Source organism: Mobula birostris, chromosome 1 (assembly GCF_030028105.1).
Source record: "Mobula birostris isolate sMobBir1 chromosome 1, sMobBir1.hap1, whole genome shotgun sequence".
Lineage (NCBI taxonomy): Eukaryota > Metazoa > Chordata > Chondrichthyes > Myliobatiformes > Myliobatidae > Mobula > Mobula birostris.
In genome coordinates, this window is record NC_092370.1 from 32,671,170 (window position 1) to 32,696,886 (window position 25,717).

The 25,717-nt window shown below is 40.7% G+C and overlaps 1 protein-coding gene across 1 annotated transcript in view; it reads left to right on the plus strand.

Moving 5' to 3' along the window:
* Positions 1-25,717, plus strand: part of ube2wb (ubiquitin conjugating enzyme E2 Wb) — a 75,126-nt gene that overhangs the window by 38,324 nt on the left and 11,085 nt on the right. Inside the window, exon 4 of the mRNA XM_072253642.1 lies at positions 1,687-1,842. Within this exon, the coding sequence (XP_072109743.1) occupies positions 1,687-1,842 (156 nt within the window). The remainder of the gene's footprint in view (positions 1-1,686; positions 1,843-25,717) is intronic.

A 25,717-nucleotide genomic window follows, 5' to 3' on the forward strand; every position in this document is an offset into this window, starting at 1 on the left:
TTGGTGGAAAAGTGTTATTAATAAAGCATTTAGTTGTATTCCTTGTCTTGTTAACCACCAGTAAGTGGTTGCTCACCTTCAGCAGTGCCATCTTAAACCGGAAATAATCAAATGCCTAACTAAACTAATCCCTTCTGCATGTCCATATCCTTCCATTTCCTGCACACTTTGTGCCTATCTCAGAGCCTCTTGAACAACTCTATCGTATTTGCCTCTGCCACTAGGCAGCGCATTTCAGGTACCCTATCTGTGTTTTTAAAACAAAACCTTGCTTCACGTATCTCCTTTGATCTTATCCCCTTCATCTTGCATGCCCTCTGGTATGAGACATATCAACCCTGGGAGAAAGATACTGGCTGTCTACTCTATCTAGGTCTTTCATAATCTATCAGATCTCCCCTCAACAAGGGATTTCCTTAAAAGAAATCATTGCTATAAGAGAATTGGGAAAGTAGGGTTCCAGTAATTATTCTACATTTTTTTGATGTTTTTGAGGAAAATTTTTAAAAGCCCTTTGGTTAAATTTAAAAATGTTTTTTGAATGAATGTCATAGGTCAAACATGTTGTAAACAGTCAATGTAATGGTAAATGACCACTTTGATTTGATGAAAAAGAAGTAATGGAATGTAGTCAACGACACGGGATCTTTTTTCTTTTGGATTTAAGTCAATCTGGCAATGTCGAAAAGGTGGTAGATACATTTTAGTGCAGTGTGTTGTAAGCAATGTGGATAAAAGCTGTACCAAGATGGAAATGGATGAAGCAAATCCTGCATCCATTTCCATGCAATCACTGTAATTGCATATGCTTTCTTCCATTTTTGATCTAAAACAATGGATCAATATGAATGATGAAGAGATATAATTTATTGAGGGTAACGAGAATTGGTTTGGGGAGAGAATGTGTAAACTCTACAAATGCTATCAAAATGCTATTAACACGTGCAGAAAATGACTAAAGAGCAAACAGAAAAATTGGTTGAGGAAAATAATACAATGAGTAGAAAAACCTGGTAAAAGTGCATTTGACGTATAGTTAACAAGTAAGACCCAGCACACCTTTGACGTATTGACTTTGAAGGAGTGAACTGATTGTCCTTAATGCTATTAGGATCCACAACATAAAATGACACATAACATGATTGCACTATGTGGAATTTAGAAGTTTGAAGTTATTTGATAGGATTTTGATTCCCTTTAATGAATGAAACATAGTTATCATTTACATGAATGTGGAAATATTCTTAACATTAATGTATTATTTTGTTTAATCTTGAAGAATTAACATTAAACTGTAATATTTTGCTATAATTGAAACAACCATTCTCATATTGGTTCATTTCGATTTTCCCACAGACTTAAATGGTTGATCTACTGCCATTGTCACAGTCAGAACGTTACACTAATTTACAAGTCATCATTACTTTTCATCTAGTAACCCAAACTATGAAGTAAAATAACATAGAAAACCAGTGAACCAGTGTAATAATAACGTTTTCTTGGTTGTGCCTTGTATTCTTTCTGATATGCAGGAAAAAGTGCTTTTTGATCGCTCTGTCAAGAGGTCTCACGAGTGAGATGGGCTGCATTTTCTGTTCATCCTAATTCTGTAAAATGTGAAAATGTTGTTGACCAGTTACGCATTGAGGTATGTGCAGTGCTGAAATTATTTTCCTTTTCTTTTAGGTTGTGTTCACTGGTGAAAATATTCCAGTTCATCCTCATGTTTACAGCAATGGACACATTTGTCTATCGATTCTGACAGAAGATTGGTCTCCAGCTCTTTCTGTACAGTCAGTTTGTCTTAGCATCATCAGCATGCTTTCCAGTTGCAAAGAAAAGGTAACCCGTGATTAGATGAAAAGCTATTACAGATCAAAGCCTTTCTTGTCTCTGATCTGCCTGATTGTGTTGTTTAAATTGTGAAAGGGAAAGATGAAAAATTTTTGCCTAATATTTGCATGCACTCGGAAATTTTGATGATGTAATGCTCACTTGTTACCTTACTAGTGATGAATTGTGCATGCTTTTATACCTCTTGAGAACAGGTTGATGTTCATTTCATATGTGCATTTCCTTGTGGTTCTTAAGTCTTTGTAAATATTATCAGCAGCGAAAGTAGGAAATAGCTTAACTATTTATTAAAATTGCATTAATTTCAAACTTGGGGTCATTTGATTTCCTCTCTGGCTTGCAAAATCTCAGGATACGTAGTAACATAGTATTTGGTAGCTAACTGTAAATTGATTGAAAGTGTGATTATATAATATGTAGTCAGTCATGGTAAATATTGCCAAATTAAGACCAGGATTAACAAATGATTCTTAATTCCATTCTTCCATTGCCCACGTTATTTCTCTTAACCTGTTAATTTTACTCTGGACAGTTAAATCAGTTATTACTATATTTTTGACTATGTTACATTGCCTTGATAGAGAGGATTGGTTTAGTTTCCTGACTTCAGATTACTTTACCAATGTTTTTCACCTTTGAAGCAATAACTTGACTTATCGTTGCCCACACCAGTAGTTTTTATTTAGTACCCCTTGAGCTATGCATGAACAAAGCTATTCCAAACATTTCAGTCATCAAGAGGCTAGCTGTTTACTATGTTCTCATCTCAGTTGTGCTCCTTTGAAAGCACGGGACCAGACATATTTAGAACGAAAACCTTTTGCTAAATATGATTATTATTAAGCCACTCTCAAAATAAATCATTGTGAATAAATTTATATAAATCATTACCCTAACCTTGAACTTGTTTTCTTTCTAGAATAGCAAATAGAGCAAATAGTAATTTTGTTAGTTAACATTGAATAGGAATTTTGATCATGGTAAATGCTTAATTTTACGTTGATAACTATGTACTCTTACAGTTATATATTTTATTGTGAATGGTTCATCTGAAAGTTTCATTTTTATGTTTGTGAAAGGTGATGTGATCTTGATTTAAAATAATGTATTGAGATAGTCAATTAAATAACTAAAAATTCAAGGGCAGTATTAAATTTTCTTAGCTTGATAAAACTGTATAAAATGGTATCTGACCATTTGGAAAGCCTGATGGATCAGTACGTGGGTCACCTCGGGATGTTTCTCTTGTTCTCCATCCAACTATATGGCCTCGGTTCTCATGATCTTCCTCTGCCTTTCTGGGACATAGCTTTCATGCTTTCCTTAAGCTTGCTTGATTTTACTAGGAAATTTATTACAATAGATGTGACATCTTTTTTTCAAAGAAAAGTGAATTAAAATGCATTTGGGTGGTATTAGTAAATCCTGGAGTCCAGAAATTTGCTAATCTGGCACTTGCAAAGTCCTTAAAGTGCTGGATTAGGGGAGAGCTTACAAAGAGCAGCAAGCTGTCTGAACTCTCACACTTGCAACCAATTATCCTCCCAGTCATTTTGTTCTGCTGTGAGATCAACTCCTGATACGTTGGTGAAGTCTTCACTGCAGGATCTGGTGGCTGGCTTCAGGAGCCGCCAAGTCATAGTCATAGTCATACTTTATTGATCCCGGGGGATCAGTTTAGAAATATTCCTAAAGGCACCATCTCCAGGTTTAACAGCTGTCAAAGTTGAGTTCACTGAGCTTGTAGCATTGCAAAATGAGATCACAATGGGAAGGGGTATCAACTTAACAATTCATAGTGACGGTTAATAAAAATGGGGTTGATAAAAAGGGATTTTAGTTTATTTCTAAAGGAAACCAGTGAATGAAGAAAAGATTACATAATGCTGTGCAGCACAGCTGGAAAAAATGGTACAATTAGTGATTTGACCAGTAAATGTAAAGAGTGGTCAGTCATTTCAAGGACTGCAAAAAGTGGGTTCAAATAGACGCACAAAAAGTCACAGATCCCATTTGTTAATTGCAGACATGTCATAGTCCAGTTTATTCTGAGAACTACAGGTACAATCAAATTCACTGAAACAGTGGATAGTTTATCCAGTGTGAAATATGCTGGGAATTTAACCCAAAAGTGTATTTTTACTTCCAGATGAGTAGAAATATTCCTAAAATTTGCTCAAGTTAAACAAGTTAGGTCACAAAGCACTTGCTGGTGTCGTACATTTCTGGCTCTGCAGGATTGATGAGGAGCATGGGTCTTTGAACCGTGGAGGTTGGTGCTTTCATGCTGAATGCTAGATAGAACTCTTATTTTCCAGCATGGGGCTTGATTATTGGTATCCAAAAATTCAGAAGCTTGTCATTGGAGTGATTAGCGTTGAAGTTGTGCCCCATTGTGCAATGAATAGGAATGATAAAAATCAAAGCTCAATTTAGTTTACCATACGACATCTGACATCTATTGAAGTAGCTATTGTGACCTCAAATAATTTTTTGTAATTTATTTTTTTTTTGAAGTTCATCATCAAACATTTCCATAAGATGTATTTCAGATATCGTACATACATATATAATCATATTTGCCACAAATCTCCACATAATATTTATCTGAGGTATACACCTATAGAAAAGAGGAAAGAAAGAACAAGCAGAAGGAGAAAACTACGTACAAGTAGGGAGTGATCTTTTTTTTTAACGACATATTCATTGATTTGTGAGAATAAAATCAGACCTATGAGGTGTTATGTAGCTGAACCATTTTTCCCAGTATGAATCAAATTGTTCCAACTTATGATTAACAGATCCTGTTATCGTCTCCATTTTGTAAATATCCATTGTAACTTCCATCCATGCTTTTAAAGTTGGGCTCTCCTGTGATAACCATTTCCTGCTAAGAGTCTTTTTACCAGCCATCAGCAGTATATTCATTAAATATTTATCTCTTTTAAACCATTCTTGAGATACTAACCCAAAATGTATGGTCTTACTTTCTAAGGGTATTTCACATTTAAAAATGTCTTGTAGGGCATTGTGTATCCCACTCCAATAGTCTGATAACGGAGCAATCCCAGAAAATATGATAGTGGTTTGCATTTTGATTTCCACAATTTCTCCAGCAAATAGGGAGGTTACTATCATAATGGGATTTCCGAGAGGGTGTAATAAAATATCTTATCAAGTTTTTCCACCCGAACTCCCTCCATTTCTTGTGAACTGGTACACTTCTATTGATACCTCCATATCATAGTCCATTCTTCCTCAGATATAATTATCCCTCCTTCCTTCTCCCATTTTGTTTTAATGTATGAAGTCGAATGTGTTTTAAGATTTGACAAACCCTTATACATACTGTCACATATGTAGATACAGGTGTTCCCTGCTTTTCGAACGTTCGCTTTACGAAACCTCACTGTTACAAAAGACCTACATTAGTTCCCTGTTTTCGCTAACAGAAGGTGTTTTCACTGTTACGGAAAAAAGCAGCACACGATAAAAGGCAGCGCACGATAAAAAGCAGCGCGCGCCCCAAGCAGCCGCTCTCCCCCCGGATTCGGGACTGCATTCTAGCCGGCATTGCTTAAACACGTGCCTGAGAGCAGCTGTTAGCAAGATGAGTTCTAAGGTATTGGAAAAGCCTAAAAGAGCTCATAAGGGTGTTACACTTAGCGTAAAACTAGACATAATGAAGCGTTTTGATCGTGGTGAACGAAGTAAGGACAAAGTGAGTTTGGCTTGTGGAAGTTGATGAAGATGATGTTGAAGAGGTTTTGGCATCCCATGACCAAGAACTGATAGATGAAGAGCTGATGCAGTTGGAAGAGGAAAGGATAACAATCGAAACCGAATGCAGTAGCAAATGGACTGAAAGTGAAGTCGTCCAGGAACTGAACGTGAAGCAACTGCGTGAGATTTTCGCTGCAATGATAAAGTACGACTTTAATTTTGAAAGGGTATGTCGGTTTAGGGTATATTTGCAAGATGGTTTGAGTGCTTACAAAGAAACGGTATGATAGAAAAATGCTCGAGGCTAGCAGTCAAGCAAGCCTTCCACATCAGCTACAGCAGATGACGAACCTCGACCTTCGACATCGAGTTATAGGAGAAGATGAGAAAGCGTATATTGGTTGCCCTAGATAGATCAAAATGTTATCCGCATAACAAGCCAATTTATGCTCTGTCCTTTTAGTAGTAATCCCCCTGATATCTTTATTTTGTCTGATGTATTGAGCTAATGGTTCCAGATATAATGCGAAGAGTAGCGGTGACCATGCACAACCCTGTCTCGTGGTCCTTTCTAGGGTAAAACTATTTGAAAAAATATCCATTGATCTTAATCCTAGCAGTAAGGTTGACATGTAGTGCCTGTATAGTTTTAATAATGGTGTCATGTAAACCGAATCTATTAGATTAGATTATGAGGACACTCAGTCCTCGTTTATTGTCATTTAGAAATGCATGCATTAAGAAATGATACAATGTTCCTCCAGAATGCTACGCAAGAAACACAGGACAAACCAAGACTAAAACTGACAAAACCATATAATTAAAACATATAGTTACAACAGTGCAAAGCAATACCATGGGCACGGTAAAAAAAAAGTCTCAAAGTCCCGATAGCCTCATCATCTCACGCAGACGGTAGAAGGGAGAAACTCTCCCTGCCATGAACCTCCAAGCGCTGCAAACTTGCCGATGCAACATCCTGGAAGCAGCCGACTCGGAATCCGTCCGAAAACTTCGAGCCTTCGACACCAAGCACCATCCTCTGCCGAGCATTTCGACCCCGCCCGCCGAGTAACAAGCAAAGCCGAAGACTCAGGGCCTTCCCCTCCGGAGATTTCGGACCACACGGTAGCAGCAGCAATGAAGCAGGCATTTCAGAAGTTTCACCAGATATTCCTCTGTGCTCTCACGTCCGTCTCCAGCAAATCAGGATTGTGCATGGCACCCTACTTGACAAATAACAGACATCACCACCGGAGAGGCCACTATGAGCTGCGTCGCGCCGCTATCTTCTCCTCTCCTCTTGAGTTTTGTAAAACTTCTTGAATTTCACTTAGCTTATTTTTTTTTTTATCATTTTTGTTCTTGGATCCCTAATTCTATATTTTTTGCTATCTTTTTCTTCAGTTTCCACACCAGTATTTTCATAGATTTAGATATCTGTTTCAGAAATATTAAAGTTTTCCTGATTTCTTGCGTAGCCAAACTATTAATTTCATTCCTAATTTTTAAAATTTCCTCTAATGTATGCTGTGCCAAATTCAATTGTTTTTTTTTCTAGTTCCTTCAGCCTATTTTGTAATTCCTCTAATGTTTTATTCCTTTAATGTTTTATTCCTTATATTTTTCTTATATTAAGATATCGCTATAATTTTCCCTCTGAAGACAGCCTTCAGAGTATCCCATAGAATAGAATCCCATAGGTGAAAGCTCTCCATTATCATTGAATTCTAAGTAAAGACCAGTTTCTTTTTGAATTTGTTCATTAAGGTAGGGATCATTGAGTAAACTTGAATTTAGTTTCCAAATAGTATTCTTTGGTTGTAGGTGCATGGTCACTTACATCTGTTGTCCCAATTACACAGGTGTTTATTTTGTCTTTGTCTTTTCCAAATGTTATGAAATAGTCTATTCCTGTAGATACAGAATAGGGGGCAGAATAATGAGTGTAATCCCTTCTGTTGGAGAAAAGGTCCCTCCATATATCAATTAAACCAACTTCCTTAAAAAGTGTATTAACTCACTTATGTAAGGATTTTGTTTCATAGGTTTTTCTATTGGAAGAGTAATTTTGGTTGTAATTGTAAATTTAAGTCTCCCCCACATATCAGGAGACCTTCTGTTTCCATTACCATAATATTAGTAATTTTCTGAAAGAAACTAATATCACTTCCTGGGGGTGCGTTTATATTCAATAGAGTAACTGTATTTCCATCTATATTCCCCCTTACCAGAATATATCTGCCCTCCTTATCTCCCATTTCGAATACTTTTTCAAAATTTAGCTTGCTTGAGATAAGGATAGCAACTCCTCTTCTATGTCCTGATTTATATGAGGAGAAAAGCAAGTTGGTGAAGCCCATTCTCTTTAGTTTTCCATGCTTAATTGTCACTTAAGTGAGTTTCCTGTAAATACTACATGGGCTTGTTCTTTTTTCATTTTGGATAGAATTTTACTGCGTTTGATTGGATTTAACAGCCCATTGACATTAAAAGAAATGAATTTTACTTTGTCCTTAGCCATGTGTATCTATCTGTCAGTATATCTTTCAAATTAGCAGAATAAAACTTAATCAATCTACTGCCTGAACAAATAAGAACCAAGAAAAGCGAATAATAAAAAAAAGGCAACAAAGGTGTGATTCCAAGGCTGAGGTCTCTAGTAGTTGACCCTGGGTTGAGCTAGAGGAAACGTCTAGCCGTGGGGGATAGCCCCTCCTCCCTGTGAGTTGAGGGCCCCCATTATAGTACCAATAAAAGTAAGTGAACAAGTCTATGTCCATTACACAGAAAGGATTTCCCTGTGTATTCCTCCTCTCTCTCTCTCTCTCTATATATATATATATATATATATATAATAGAATATATATATTCTTATTTAGGTGGGGGGAAAGGAGTAAATGAATGAATAAATAAATTGAGTAATATAAAATCCACATTATAATAAGTATTTCTTGAAATAGGTATAGCGCCGTCTGTGTTTCCTTCCGTTTATCTTATCAACACTTTAAAAGTTAGCCAAACCTTGGCTCTTCTGGAGGGGGTGAGGGCTGTCTTTGGAAAACTCAGTCTCTTCCTGATACTGTCTTGCCCTCCTCCAGTCCCCTGCTTTCTCGGTTCTCTTACTATTTCCCAAGCAGATTGGGATAACTGCTCAGCCAGGCTTTCCCTCGGTTTGATCACACTGACAGGCAGCCCTCTGTTCCTCATGTCTGTAGTCGCCTCTTCCACTGTCTGATACAGTTGCATTCCATCCTCTTAAAACACCCGCAGTTTAGCAGGGTATGGAGTTTGGAATCTAATCTTTCCTTGCTTTAATATTTGCTTTACTGCAGAGTATTCTTTACGTTTCTGCAGGACCGCCGGGGGGTAATCTTGATCGAAATATATTAATTTCCCATCCAAAAACTCCCTCTTCTTACCCCAGGCCCTACGTAGAATCTCCGCCTTGGTATTGTATTAAAGGAATTCTAATTAGTATTGAGCGTGGCTTATCATATCTGTCTCTAGTAGGCCTCGGGACAAGCGCACGATGTGCCCTCTCAATTTCAATCTCCATAGTGGAGGGAATCTCTAGCGCGTACCGCAGCAATTTCCCTACAAACTCCATCATAGCCAAACCCTCCGCTCCTTCAGGAACATTGTATATCCTAATATTTTTCCGTTGTGATCTTCCGTCCTGGTCAATCAGTTTGCTTTCTTGTTGATTTAATATTTTTATTGTCTTATTTAATATCTGTTCCATGTTTTGCACGCGATCTTCCACCTTCTCAATCGGGTCTCTGCCACCGCTATTTTTTGATTGATGTTGGCGAGCTCTGACTTGATGTCATTGAGTTGCTGTTTTATATCTTCTTGAAATCCCCATATCTCTTTGAAAATTTTTATCATATTTGCTGCTTTGCCTGAACGAGGCCCATCGTCAGCCTCACTAGCACGCGTTCGGGTAGGAGAGCCATGCATTGCACCTCTCTCGTCCGTAGGCTCCGCAGTGATGCTTTTTTTTATCTTCATTCTTTTTTCCCTATTCTTGCCCCCCTTATCAATTCAGAATTTTCGAAAGATCTTGTATTTGATGGATTAACAGGGCAATATATGCATTTTTCCGGAGGAGCTATTGATTTAAGCTGCCATTCTGAATGATGATGTCACTGGAATCCCGTGACCTCAAATAATTTCAATATAAAATCAATTTATAACTTGAGCCTCTGTACTTCTCTCTACAACTGGATCTTTGACTTATTATGAGACCACAGTCAGTGTGGATAAGGAATAAGATTATTAGAGTGTGACATTCTTTAGCACCCCCTTTTTGTTTACTGATAACTGCACTTCAGGGCCTCCAGGTAGATTCGCTCTGCCAAGCCTGTTTTAATCTCCTGGTTCCTTCTCTCCACCACCTGACAACTGCAGGTGTAATCCAAGTGCTGGTGGAATCCAACTGGAGCTGGACTCCATTGTGTTCCTACTTGTTCACACATAGCTCGAAAGCCTTTACCAGTGATGGAAGACCATTGGTCTGTATGTAAATAGGTGGGATTGCCAGTATGTAGAAGTATCAAGTTCTGGAGTGCTATGATGGTAGAGGTCTCACCATAAATGGTGGGAATTAATCATGTATATCTTTTATAAAGGTAAATTTTAGAAGAGTATACTTGTTTGGTTTCTGATCAGGTGGGTTGCCTTGGGATGCTGGAAGTGGACTTTCATGATTGATTTGCTACATGCGCATTGGCGTCTGCTTTCATTTGCCTTTTTGGAGGTGGTCTTGTGACTGCTCCCTTATTATTTATCGAACATTTTTTACAATGTGCAATGAATTGCTGACATTAATCAACATAAGGACATCACTATAACATTGCTAATTTCACGAGTGGCTTTTCAACGCCATGAATGTGTCCAAATCCTTTGAGTTTCTTTGAATCTATTCTTATGACTATTAGCAAGAGGTATACCCAAACCTTGCCTTCAGCTTCAGCCTTGAATTTATACTGTGTTTGTAATCCTTTGGGGTTCAGTGTACAGTAGTAATATCTATGAATATTGTTAAAAGATCTTCCTTTTTAAAAAAAAATTATTGCTAGTTACTACCTTGGCCTCTCTCACCCTAGCAAAGTCCATCCTGTTAACTAGTTTTGTTTATGGAAAGGAGTACAGATGACGTTTCGGGCCACAACCCTTCACTGGACTTTCCTCACCAAACCTGGGAAAAGCAGCTTTCCCAGGTTTGATGAGGATGGTCCTGCTGAAATATCTCAGCCCAAAACATTGACTATACTCTTTTCCATAGATACTGCCTGGCCTGTGAGTTCCTCCAGCATTTTGTGTGTTGCTTGGATTTCAAGCATCTGTCGATTTTCTCTTATTTGTAACTAGTCTTGTTTGTTCATCAGCTAACCATAGCATTGTCAGTGACCAGCATTTGAGTCAATAATTCATTTGTGGTCTTCCACATGGACAACTGTGGAAGTGGTTTTACTGCATGTGCTTTTCATCCAGTAATTTTCCAGATCACTTTCCACTCCATGCCTGACATAATTAGAATCAATGCAGATCAGACTGGTTCATCCGTAATCACTTGTTTCAAGCATACTTTGAGGGCTCTAGCCACAGCAATTTGTGCTGAATGTCTCCCTTAAAAATAGGCTTGTAACTCATGAGGTTCAAATTCTGTTTCAGATAAAAATCTACCTTTTATAATCCCTGCTCCTGCTTGTAATCTTCTAGATTGACCTTTCTGGATTCTCATTCCTGATCATTCACAGAATGATGTCTCAGAAACTAAATATTCTGCAGATGCTGAAAATCCAGAGCAAAACACACAAAATGCTGAAGGAGCTCAGCAGGTTAGGTACCATCTATGGAAAGGATTTTTCTGGCCGAGTCCTTTCATTAGGACTGGAAAGGAAGGAGGAAGAACCCAGAATAAGAAAGTAGGAGGCCACATTGTCGTTAATGGGGATACCATATCTCACAAATGGAAAATGATGCTGGTGAGGTAGTAATGGGGGGCAAAGAAATGACAGATGAACTTTATGGGTACTTTGCATCAGTCTTCCCTAGAGGTCCGTGAATGTCAGGGAGCAGGTGTGAGTGGTACTGCTATTACAAAGGAAAAAGTGCGAGGCAAACTCAAAGGTCTTATGGTGGATGAGTCACTTGGACCAGATGGACTACATCCCAGAGTCCTGAGAGAGTTTGCTGAAGAGATAACAGATGCATTGGTCATGATTCTTTAAGAATCATTTGATTCTGGCGTAGTCCCAGAGGATGGGAAGATTGCAACTGTCATTCCACTCTTTTAGGAGGGAGGAAGGTAAAAGAAAGGAAATTATAACAGTTAGCCTAACCTCAGTGGTTGGGAAAGTGTTAGAGTCTATTATTAAGGATGAGGTTTCAGGATACTTGGAGAGTAATGATAAAATAAGTCAAAATCAGCATGGTTTCTGTAAAGGGAAATTGACCCTGACAAATCTGTTGGAGTTCTTCGAGGAAGTAACAAGCAGGGTGGACAAAGGAGAGACAGTGGATGTCATTTACTTGGATTTTTCGAGAGTGTTTTGTAAGGTGCCACAAGATAAAGTCTTATGGCATTACAGGAGAGATACTGGCATGGATAGTAGAATGGCTGACAGGCAGGAGGCAGTGAGTGGGAATAAATGGGGTCTTTTCTGATTGGCTGGCAGTGACTAGTGGTGTTCCTCGGGTCAGTATTGGGACCGCTACTTTTCACAGTGTTTGTCAATGATTTAGATTATGGAATTGATGGCTGTGTGGCAAGGTTTGAGGATGATACGAATATAGGAGGAGGGGTAGGTACTGCTGAGGAAGCAATGTGATTTCAGCAGGACTTAAACACATTAGAAGAACGGGCAAAAAAGTGGCAGATGGAATAGAGTATTGGGAAATGTATGATAATATATTTTGGTAAAAGTATTACCATTTGGGGAGAAGCTTCAAATATCACAGGTGCAGAGGGACTTGGAATTCCTCGTGCAAGAATCCCAGAAGGTTAATTCACAGTCTGTGGTAAAGAAGGCAAATTCAAGGTTGGCACTTATTTCAAGGAGAATAGAATATAAAAGCAAAGAGATAATACTGAGGCTTTAGTCACTAGTCAGGCCATACTTGGTGTATTGTCAACCGTTTTTGGCCGCATATCTCAGAAAGGACGTGTTGTCATTGGAGAGAATCCAGAGGAGATTCACAAAGAAGATTCCAGGAATGAAGGGGTTAGCATATGAGCAGCGATCAGCAGCTTTGGGCCTGTACTCACTGGAATTTAGAAGAATGCATGGGGATCTCATTGAAACCTACTGAATGTTGAAAGGATAGGATAGGGTAGATGTGGAGAGGGATATCCAGAACTAGAGGGCACAGCCTTAAAATTGAGGGGCGATCTTTTAGAATGGAGGTAAAGAGAATTTTTTTTAGCCAGAGAGTGGTGAGTCTGTGGTATGCTCTGCCACAGACTGCGGTGGAGGCCAAGTCCGTGGGTATATTTAAGGCAGAAGTTGATAATTTCCTGATCAGTCAGGGCATCAGAGGATATGGAGAGAAGGCAGGTGTATGGAGTTGAGTGGGATCCGGGATCAGCCATGATGGAATGGCGGAGCAGACTCGATGGGCTGAATGGCATAATTCTGCTCCTATGTCTTATGGTCTATGGTCTAATAATGTTTTAAGTGATATTGTGTCTTACTGGGCCAGAGAGGAGATAGTTCTTCAACCTTCATGACTGGTAAGGATTGTAAATCATAGCTCTCAGTAACATACTCCCATTGCAAAGTCTCGTCTTGTAAGAATGCTTGCCATTTTCATACCTAACTGAGGTAGCTAGCCATCTGTTCATTTTTTGGTCATTTATTATTTTTCAGAGATGCAAATTATTTGATATTAGAATTTTCTCCTTATAGTGGCTTTGCTGAAATAAATGGGAGATCATTCTGAGGTAGTAAATATTAATTATTTTAATAGTGCATACTTAAGTGTGATTGAAATGTAAATTCAAATGATTAATTCTACAAGGAATTTCCAAATACATGTAGAATTCTTGCAAAGTAGAGAAACATGCCAATGAACTACAGACGAGCAAGTCATCCTTCACAGTAAGGCGGCATAAGATCTTTCTCTGGTTTTGGCTGAGGAGTGGACGCTGTTTTCATCCCTGTACTTCTCCCCATTCTCACAGCCTTCTAATATCTAGCGATGGACCTCATCTGCATGTTGTGTATTCTCAGCAACAGTGGTCAGGTCAGATGGCAGGAAATTTATGTAAGCTAACAGAGAGTGGTATTTTTTCAGATTTGGTTGCAATCTCCATTAACTCAACAATAGGCTTCCTAAGCTTAGACATCAGTGTTTCTCCAGAAAATGGGTAAATATACTAGTTTAAGGTTAACAACAAATATCTTGAACAGTTTATTCTGCTGTGCTAAAAAGTTGTTGAGCAAAAAGACTCCTGAACCTGGATAGTGAATATTAATTACAGAACGAACAGGAGAGATTCTATTTCATGAAAAGGAAAGTGGAGGATAAAGCAAAAGCAAAGTTTTTTCATGATTTTGTATAGCAGTCTATAAAATTTCTTGAACATTTGGCGGACTACCATAGAGTACTGATGCACGGTCATTCACTTGAAACATTTCCTGTTTCCATCTCGATGGATGTTCAGTATATTTTGTCTTTTATTTCAGAGCTGTGGTATCTGTTGTATTTGTGTTGAAAGTAAAAAGCCTTTTTTACGTAACTATTATCTTATTTAAAAAGATCAGTGGATTATTTCAGACAAATTAGAGTGAATATATTCGTGTTCAAATGTTGAACATTAATCTCTGATACTCCATAAAACTGCAGTCTTAAAGTCACATGCCAGTTTACTAGAATTCACTACCAATACCATTCACTCCTCCCTTACTACCATTCAGGGTCCTAAACAGTCCTTCCAGGTGAGGCAACACTTCACCTTTGAGTCTATTGGGGTCATTTACTGTGTTTGGTGCTCTCAGTGTGGCATTCTGTACATTGATGAGACCTGACATAGATTGAGAGATCGCTTCACTAAGCATCTACACTGCATCCACCAGAGCAAGCGGGATCTCCCAGTGATCACCCATTGCAATTCCATGTCCCATTCCCATTCTGATATGTCCATCCATGGCCTCCACTGTCATGATGAGGCCACATTCTGGTTGGAGGAACAACACCATGTTTTCCGTTTGGGTAGCCTCCAACCTGATGGCATGAACATCGATTTCTCAAAACTTCCAGTAATACCCCTAACCCCCCCCCACTCCATTTCCTACCCCCTTTTCTGTCTCTCACCTTTATCTCCTTGCCCGCCCATCGCCTCCCTCTGATGCTCCTTCCCCCTTTTTCTTTCTTCCAAGGCTTCTGTCTCTTTCACCAATCAACTTCCCAGCTCTTTACTCCATCTCTCCCCCTCTAGGATTCACCCATCACCAGGTGGTTCTCTCTCCCTTCCACCTACCTTTTAAATCTAGTCCTCAGACTTTTTTCTCCAGTCCTGCCGAGGGGTTTACTTTCTTCGACTGTCCTTTTTTCTGTAGATGCTACCTGGCCTGCTGAGTTCCCCCAGCATTTTATGTGTGTTGCCAGTTTATTTAAATATTACCTTTGCCCCCACTATACCTTTTCTTTGTTAAAGATGGGCTTCAAGGGAAGTTAGTCAGAGTAACTGTTTTATCGGCTATTTGAATCTGTGTATAAACATATTTTGTGTGATGCATGTGCAGTCCACTACCAGTTGTGACACTAGAGCATAAGAATTGAGTACACTGGTACCTCAATTAGTGTGCATGATGTGTGTCCAGCAATGAGTGTACTAAATGGAAACATGGCATTATGCAGATGTGTTACTGACAATGCTTCTGGTAACCTGGCTCAAATTCAACAAGAGCCTACCCTTGACTTTATCTATAATATAGCAAAAATTAGTGAGAAGTTAAAGGATTAGGAAGTTTTTAAAAACCAACCAAAGGAAACTAAAAATTGTACAAGGAGAGAAAAGATTAAATATGAAGGTAAGCTAGCCAGTAATATAAAAAATGATGCAAAAAGTTTTTCCAGATATATAAAGAGTAAAAGCGAGGTGAGAGTGGATATCGTTCTGCTGGAAAATCACACTGGCGAGGCAGTAATGGGGACAAAGAAATGGCAGGCAAATGTAAATTGGTATTTTGCCTCAGAATTTACTGTGGAGGACACTAGCAGTATGCTAGAAATTCAAGATCGTTGAGACAGAAGTGAGTATAGTTGCTATTACAAAGGGGTTTTGAAAAAGGTTGCTGAAGAGATTATGGAAGCGCTAGTAATGTTGTTTTAAGAATCACTAGATTCTGGAATGGTTCCAGAGGACTTGAAAATTGCAAATGTCTTTCCATTCTAAGAAGGGAAGGAGGCAGAAGAAACGAAATTATAGACCAGTTAGCCCAACTTGTTGAGAAAATGTTGGAGTCCATCAACTATGAGGTTTTGGGGTACTTGGAGGCACATGTAAAGTAGGCCAAAGTTAGCATGGTTTCGTTAAGGGGAAGTCTTGTCTAACAAATCTGTTAGAATTCTTTGAGGAAATAACAGGGAAGATGGTCAAAGGAGAGTCGGTGGATGTTGTTTACTTAGTTTTGTAGAAAGTCTTTGATAAGATGCCACACATGAGGTTGCTTAACAAGATAAGACCCATGGTATTACATAAATGTTACTAGCATGGATAGAAGATTGGCTGACTGGTACGAGGCAGAGAGTCAGAATAAAGGGGACCTATTCTGGTTGGTTGCCGGTGACTAGTGGTGTTCCACAGGGGTCCAGTATTGGGAGTGCTTCTTTTTCACATTAAATGTCAATGATTAGGATGATAGAATTGATGGCTTTGAGGCCAAGTCTGCAGACAATGCAAAGGTAGGTGGAGGGTTAGATAGTGTTCGGGAAGCAGGGAATCTGCAGAAGGACTTAGACAGATTGAGAGAATGGGGAAAGGGATGGCAGATAGAATTTAGTGTAGGAAAGTGTATGGTCTTACACTTTGTTAGAAGAAATGAAAGGGCATACGTTGTTTTCTAAACGGGGGAAAAAATTCAAAAATCAGATGTGCAAAGGGACATGGGAGCCCTTGTGCAGGATTCCTTAAAGGTTAACTTGCAGATTGAGTTGTGGTAAGTAAGGCAAATGCAATGTTAACATTCATATCAAGAGGACTAGAAGATATGAGCAAGGATGTATGCTAAAGCTTTATAAGGCATTGCTCAGACCACACAGGGTATTGAGCAATTTTGGGTCCCTATCTAAGAAAAGAAATGCTGGCATTAAATGGGTCCAGAGGAGGTTCACAAGAATTATTCTGGAAATGAAAGGGTTAACATAGTAGGTGTGTTTGATGGCTCTGGGCTCTTATTGAAACCTATTGAATATTGGAAAGTTCTAGATAGAGAGGATGTACAGAGGATGAATGAATCTATAGTGAGTGAATCTCAGACCAGAGGATACAGTCACAGAATAGAGTGATGTCCATTTAGAGCAGAGATGAGGAGGATTTCTTTAGCCAGAGTGATGAATCTGTGGAATTCAGTGTCATGATCCGCTGCAGAGGTAGTCATCATTGAGTTATACCATGAGTCCTGATGAAGGGTCTCGGTACAAAACATTAACTATTTATTCCCAATCATAGGTGTTGCCAGACCTGCTGTGTTGTTCCGGCTTTTTGTGTGTGTTTCCCAGTATCTACTCTTGTTTACCATCCTGGTAAATGTCCTCTGCACACTCTCTAAAGCTTCCACTAACTTCTTATAATGAGGCAACCAGACTAAAAGCAATATTCCCAGTGTGGTCTATACGGAGTTTTAGAGCTGCAACGTTACCTAAATCAGTGGTCCCCAACCTCTGGGCCGCGGATCGATACTGGGCCGCGAAGAATGCAGCAGTGCAGTGGTAGCCGGAATGCACCCAGCACATCTTTAAGAAAAAAGCCGAAATAAACAAGCTAATTAATTAGATGCCGCCCGGCACATGAGTGTTGGCCCAGATCAGAGGCAATGCTCGGAGGTTGGGGACCACTGACCTAAAGAACGCTAACACACCATACACCTTCTTAACCACCTTATCAACTTGCACTATAACTTCGAGGGATCTGTGGATTTGAATCCCAAGATGCCTCTATTCCTCCACACTTAGAATACAGAGTTAATGGCAGGATTCATGTCTTCGATTTTTCAAAGTGAATCACTTCACACTTTTCCAGATTAAACTCTTATCTGCCACTTCTCAGCTCAACTCTGCATCCTCTCAATATTCCAGTGTAACCTATCCATAGCAGCACCAACATTTGTGTCATCTGCAAACTTACTAACCCACCCCTTCACTTCCTCATTGAAATTGTTTATAAAATTCACAAAGCAGTTTCCTCTAGAACACCACCAGTCACCGACCTCCAGGCAGAATGCAGCCCATTCTCTATCACCGTCAGTCTTCTGTGTGTAAGAGCATTCTGAATCCATGCAGACAAATTTCCTTGGATCCCATGCCTCCTGACTTTATGAATGAGCTTACTATGAAGAATGTTGTAAAGTACCTTAAAGTCCATATGCGCCACATTCCTGAAATAATTCATTCAGGTTCACGAGTCATGACCTGCCCCTTACAAAGCCTTTTCGACCTTCCCTAATCAGACTATGCTTCTTCAATTGCTTCTAAATCCTGTCTTTCAGAATTCTCTTAAATAGTTTGCCAGCAAGATATAAGACTAGGATTATTCCTATTACCCTTCTTGAACAAAGGTATAACATTTGCCAACCTCCAGTCCTCTGGCACTGCACCTGTGGCTGGTGAGGATGCAAAGATTATCGCTAAAGATGAATTGATGGTTTTGTGGCTATGTTTGTGGATGATACCAGGATAGGTGGCGGGGCAGGTTGAGTTGAGAAAGCAGGGAGTCTTCAGAAGGACTTGGACAGATTAGGAGAAAGGGCAAAGATGCAGCAGACGGAATACAGTGAAGGGAATCATATGTTCATGCACTTTGGTATAAGCAATAAATGCATAGACTGTTTTCTAAACGGGGAGCGACTCCATACCTTAAGAATGGATAGTTCAGTGTTCCGCACACTTAATTCTGTTTAATCAATGTGAAGAGCTTGATGAGTATTTCCATTTCTTGGGACTGATGACTGGGTTTCTCTAAGTGGCTGGAGGGAGTTTTATCCTTGCTTTGTTTTCTTAATACAGTGAGGCAGTGTCAAGGTTTTATCTGGGTTCTGCTGGATGGAAAAAATGCTAATTAGATTCATTGCTTAAAAGATTGTTGTTGAAAGTACATATATGGTATATATAGATTCATTTTCTTGAGAGCATTTAAGAATCAATGAAAAACTGCACACAAAGAATCAGAATCAGGTTTATTATCACTGGCATGTGACTCAATTTACATTGGCGGTGCGCAAGTGGGACGGGTCAAAAGCTTTAAGTTCCTCGGGGTCAATATCACAAATGACCTGACTTGGTCCAACCAAGCAGAGTCCACTGCGAAGAAGGCCCACCAGCGCCTTTACTTCTTGAGAAAACTAAAGAAGTTTGGCCTGTCCCCTAAAACCCTCGCTAATTTTTATTGATGCACTGTAGAAAGCATTCTTCTAGGGTGCATCACAACCTGGTATGGAAGTTGTCCTGTCCAAGACCGGAAGCAGCTGCAGAAGATCATGAACACGGCGCAGCACATCACACAAACCAATCTTCCGTCCTTGGACTCACTTTACACTGCACACTGTCGGAGCAGTGCTGCCAGGATAATCAAGGACACGACCCACCCAGACAATGCACTTTTCGTCCCTCTTCCCTCCGGGAGAAGGCTCAGGAGCTTGAAGACTCGTACGGCCAGATTTGGGAACAGCTTCTTTCCAACTGACTGCTGAATGGATCCTGACCCGGATCTGGGCCGTACCCTCCAAATATCCGGACCTGCATCTCGGTTTTTTTGCACTACCTTACTTTCCCTTTTCTATTTTCTATTTATGATTTATAATTTAAATTTTTAATAATTACTATTGATTTGTAATCCAGGGAGCAGGAAGCACAGAATCAAATATCACTACTATGATTGTACGTTCTAGTATCAATTGTTTGGCGACAATAAAGTATAAAGTGACGTGAAATTTATTAACTTTGCAGCAGCAGTTCAATGCTATACATAATCTAGCAGAGAGAGAAAAAAACAATAAATAAAATAAAACATAAACAAGTAAATCAATTATGTATATTGAATAGATTTTTTAAAACGTGCAAAAACAGAAATACTGTATATTTTTTTAAAAAGTGAGGTAATTTCCAAAGCTTCAATGTCCATTTAAGAATCGGATGGCAGAGGGGAAGAAGCTGTTCCTGAATCGTTGAGTGTGTGTCTTCAGGCTTCTGTATCTCCTACCTGATGGTAACAGTGAGAAAAGGTCATGCCCTGGGTGCTGGAGGTCCTTAATAATGGACGCTGCCTTTCTGAAACACCGCTTCCTAAAGATGTCCTGGGTACTTTGCAGGCTAGTACCCAAGATGGAACTGACTAGATTTACAACCTCCTGCAGCTTCTATCAGTCCTGTGCAGAAGCCCTTCCATACCAGACAGTGATGCAGCCTGTCAGAATGCTCTTCACGGTACAGCTATAGAAGTTTTTGAGTGTATTTGTTGACATGTCAAATCCCTTCAAACTGCTGATAAAGTATAGCCGCTGTCTTGCCTTCTTTATAACTACAATCTCAATGGCTCTCCACACGGCCTTAGACCACCTGGACAACACAAACACCTACGTCAGCATGCTGTTCATCGACGATAGCTCAGTATTTAATACCATCATTCCCACAATCCTGATTGAGAAGTTGCAGAACCTGGATCTCTATACCTCTCTCTGCAATTGGACCCTCGACTTCCTAACCTAAAGACCACAATCTGTGCAGATTGGTGATAACATATCCTTCGTGCTGATGATCAACACTGATGCACCTCAGGACTGTGTGCTTAGCCCACTGCTCTACTCTGTATATACACGACTGTGTGGTGAGGCATAGCCCAAATACCATTTATAAACCAAGGCATGGCTACGCAAGCGCATGGACATCAGCCAGCGAGAACAGTGAGAAGAGTTTAAAAGGAGTTAGTTTTATAGAATGGGCATGGGAGTAGAGGGAGACAGAGTAGGAAGGCTTTGGCCCAACGGGGCTTTGACGATAACGGGTCGATGCGAGGTAGGTTGCCTGTGCAGAATACAGACAGGAAGTATGTGTGTGAGGCCGGTGTTCTGCGCTTGGTGTCATGTGTGGGAAGTCTGGGAGACTCCCAGCCTCCCAGATGGCCAGATCTGCGCCAGGTGTGTCGAGCTGCAGCTCTTTAGGGACCGTGTTAGGGAAATGGAGATGCAGCTCGAAGACCTTGGTCTGGTCAGGGAAAGTGAGGAGGTGAGAGAGAGGAACTATAGGCAGATAGTCACACCAGGGCCCGGGGAGACCGATAAGTGGGTAACAGTCAGGAGAGGGAAGGGCAGGAGACAGAGAGACCACCCTTGTGGCTGTACCCCTTGATGATAAGTACTCCTGTTTGAGTACTGTTGGGGGGGACGGCCTACCTGGGGGAAGCAACAGTGGCCGCACCTCTGACACAGAGTCTGGCCCTGTGGCTCAGAAGGGTAGGGAAAGGAAGAGGACGGCAGCAGTGATAGGGGACTCTATAGTTAGGGGGTGGGACAGGCGATTCTGTGGATGCAGGAAAGAGGCACGGATGGTAGTTTGCCTCCCAGGTGCCAGGGTCCAGGATATTTCTGATCGCGTCCACAATATCCTGAAGTGCGAAGGAGAACAGCCAGAGGTCGTGGTACATATTGGTACCAACGACATAGGCAGGAAAATGGAGGAGGGCCTGAAAGCAGAACACAGGGAGTTAGGAAGGAAGTTGAGAAGCAGGATCACAAAGGTAACCATCTTGGGATTACTGCCTGTGCCATGTGACAGTGAGTATAGGAATAGAGTGAGGTGGAGGATAAATGCATGGCTGAGGGATTGGAGCAGGGGGCAGGGATTCAGATTTCTGGATCATTGGGACCTCTTTTGGGGCAGGAGTGACCTGTACAAAAAGGACAGGTTGCACTTGAATCCCGGGGGTCCAATATCCTGGCGGGGAGGTTTGCTAAGGCTACAGGGGAGAGTTTAAACTAGGATTGCTGGGGGATGGGAACCAAACTGAAGAGAAAGTTGGCTCACAAATAGAGAAAGCTTGGAGACAGCGTGTGAGGGAGCAAGGGCAGGTGATAGGGACGCGTTCAGCCGGGTGGTTGAGATGTGTCTATTTTAATGCAAGGAGTATTATGAACAAAGCGGACGAGCTTAGAGTGTGGATCAGTACTTGGAGTTATGATGTTGTGGCCATTACAGAGACTTGGATGGCTCAAGGGCAGGAATGGTTACTTCGAGTACCAGACTTTAGATGTTTTAGAAAGGACAGGGAGGGAGGCAGAAGAGGTTGGAGGCGTTGATCAGAGATAGCGTCACGGCTGCAGAAAAGGAGGAAGACATTGATTGTCTATGGAGTCTCTGTGGTTGGAAGTTAGGAACAGGAAGGGGTCAATAACTCTACTGGGTGTTTTTTTTTATATAGACCACCCAATAGTAACAGGGACATTGAAGAGCAGATAGATTCTGGAAAGGTGTAATAACAACAGGGTTGTCGTGGTGGGAGATTCTACCTTCCCAAATGTCGATTGGCTTGTCCCTAGAGTGAAGGGTTTAGATGGGGTAGAGTTTGTTAGGTGAGTTCAGGAAGGTTTCTTGACACAGTATGTAGCTAAGCCTACAAGAGGAGAGGCTGTACTTGATCTGGTTTTGGGAAATGAACCTGGTCAGGTCTCAAGCAACACACATCAAAGTTACTGGTGAACACAGCAGGCCAGGCAGCATCTATTGGAAGAGGTACAGTCGATGTTTCGGGCCGAGACCCTTCATCAGGACTAACTGAAAGAAGAGCTAGTAAGAGATTTCAAACAGGTTTTCTATGTTTCTAAATTTGCTGACAATACAACTATTGTTGGTAGAATCTCAGGTGGTGATGAGAGGGCGTACAGGAGTGAGATATGTCAACCAGTGGAGTGGTGCCACAGCGGCAACCTGGCACTCAACGTCAGTAAGACGAAAGAGCTGTTTGCGGACTTCAGAAGGATAAGACGAAGGAACACATACCAATCCTCATAGAGGGATCAGAAGTGAAGAGAGTGAGCAGCTTCAAGTTCCTGGGTGTCAAGATCTCTGAGGATCTAACCTGGTCTCAACATATCGATGTAGTCATAAAGAAGGCAAGATAGCAGCTATACTTTATTAGGAGTTTGAAGAGATTTGGCATGTCAACAAATACACTCAAAAACTTCTATAATTGTACCGTGGAGAGCATTCTGACAGGCTGCATCACTGTCTGGTATGGAGGGGCTACTGCACAGGACCGATAGAAGCTGCAGAAGGTTGTAAATCTCGACAGCTCCATCTTGGGTACTAGCCTCCAAAGTACCCAGGACACCTTCAGGGAGCGGTGTCTCAGAAGAACAATATCCATTATTAAAGACCTCCAGCACCCAAGGCATGCCCTTTTCTCACTGTTACCATCAGGTAGGGCAGGGGTCCCCAACCTTTTTTGCTCTGCGGACTGATTTAATATTCACAATATTATTGCGGACCGGCCGACCCGGCTGGGGGGGTGGGGGGGGTGGTGGTGTAGGGTTGCCAACGGACAAGAGTAGCAGTCAGATATGTTGTGTTTACCCCGAGAAAGACTACAATGACCATGAAGCCTTGTGTAGGCACCAGTGCGCATGCGTGTACGTGCCGATTGTTTTCCTACAAATCGTTTTTGGCGATTCTGTTCGGGGGCGGGGGGGGGGTAGTGTTAATCACGACCGGAATATAGGTGATAAGTGGCTAATACACTCAATTTCATTTCTGAAAGATTTTATCTGACAAATTTAATATTAAACACACAGAGCATATTTTCCTCGCATGAATATAGTGATAAGTCAATTATCAGGGGAGGACAGGGGAGCTTGAAGTAAGTGGTGAACGAGCTTCCAGTAGAAGTGGTAGAGGCAGGTTCGATATTATCATTAAAGAAAAATTGGATAGGTATATGGACAGGAAAGGAATGGAGGGTTATGGGCTGAATGCAGGTCGGTGGGACTAGGTGAGAGTAGCATTCGGCACGGACTAGAAGGGCAGAGATGGCCTGTTTCCGTGCTGTAATTGTTATATTGTTATATAAGTCAATAGCATCATAACATTTTAAGTAACGTTTGGATATTAAATACATAGCACATATTTTCCCCGTATGAACATACAAAATCATTGCAACACACCAATATCGCTGAATCAGTGGGAGCCCTGGGCTTGCTTTCCTGCAACAAGACAGTGCCATCGAGGGGTGATGGGAGACAGCGATACTCGAATGGGGTTCCTTATGTCCAGTTTATTCCGCAATTTAGTTTTTGTTGCATTCATTGCAGAGATATGTTGGAAGCAACATTTTCAGTGCTTTTATGGCTATCTCAGGATATTTACCCTTGACTTTGATCCAGAATGCCGGCAGAGATATTATGTCAAACGTACTTTTCAGCCCGCCATCATTTGTAAGCTCGAGGAGTTGTTCTTCCTGCGCTGACATGGATGACGCGTGCGTCCAAGTTCAACAGTGCGCGTGACAGGGAATGAGGAAAGGTGCAGCTGACTCATATCATTTCCTCGCGGCCCGGTAGCACATGCTTTGCGGCCTGGTACTGGTCCGCGGCCCGGTTGTTGGGGACTGCTGAGGTAGGAGATACAGAAGCCTGAAGGCACACACTCAGCGATTCAGGAACAGCTTCTTTTCCTCTGTCCTCCAATTCCTAAATGGATATTGAATCTTTGGATGCTACCTCACTTTTTTTTAATATACAGTATTTCTGTTTTTGCACATTTAAAAAAAAATCTATTCAATGTACATAAATGATTTACTTGTTTATTTATTTTTATTTCTCTCTGCTAGATTGTGTATTGCATTGAGCTGCTGCTGCTAAGTTAGCAAATTTCACGTCACATGCTGGTGATAGTAAATCTGGTTCTGATTTGAGTGGATCCAAGTTGCTGCTCAGGCAGGAGTTGGTATGTTTCATCACCAACCTCTCAAAGCACTTCATCACTGTGGATGTAAGTGCTGCTGGATGTTTGTGATTGAGGCAGTTTATTACATTCTTCTTGGAGATGTATGATGGAAGTCTGTGGGTGCTTCAGACTGCTAACGCAGAGGTTGGAGATATGAGTAAACCCTCCAGCCCATTTATTCACACTTGTATTTACTACTCGGTCAGCTACACTTTCTGGGCCAGGTATTTTTCTTGGGTTTTCTCTCCTGAAATATGCTGTTGCATTGGCCTCAGACTGAATTTGCAGGGTCATTGGGGTCTGTGGGAGTTTGTGAAGGTGCTTCCATGTTTTGAGGTCAAAGTAAGCATAAAAGGCACTGAGCAGTTCTGGGAGCTATACTTTGTTGTCACATGTCACTTGGTTTCACTTTGTTGGAGGTGATAGCATTTGAGCCCTACCACAGCTGTCATGTGTCCTCAATGATTCAATTTTGGTCCAGAATCGCCACTTCGCATCTGAGATGGTTTTCCAGAAATCATACTTGGTCCTCTTGTACTTTCCCTGGTTGCTGGAACTAAACATTTCAAACATCATTCCCCCTAGAAGCTCATGTAAATGACATTCGTCGTACTTCCTGTACTAAATACTGAGATACTGTGCCCAGCGCTTGGATGTGATTCCTTTTACTTTTTGCTAACTAATAGTAAAAGTAAATTTCAGCCAGTATATACAAAAGTAATTGCGTCCTCCAAAAAGAGTAAACTCAATGAGTCAGAACTCTGATTGAATAGGGAGTTTCCATTACTCAATACTGTAATATAAACAGATATGGATCATGAGCTTTAACTTTTTATATATAAGTTTATCATCAAAATCTTATTCAAATATTGATACTCCTTTAATGAAAATATTACTATTTTGGTGATTAGTATGTTTAATCAAAAACAATTAAAATAATTGAGTGCTGCTAGAATGGATGGATCTTATAGTGGTTGGG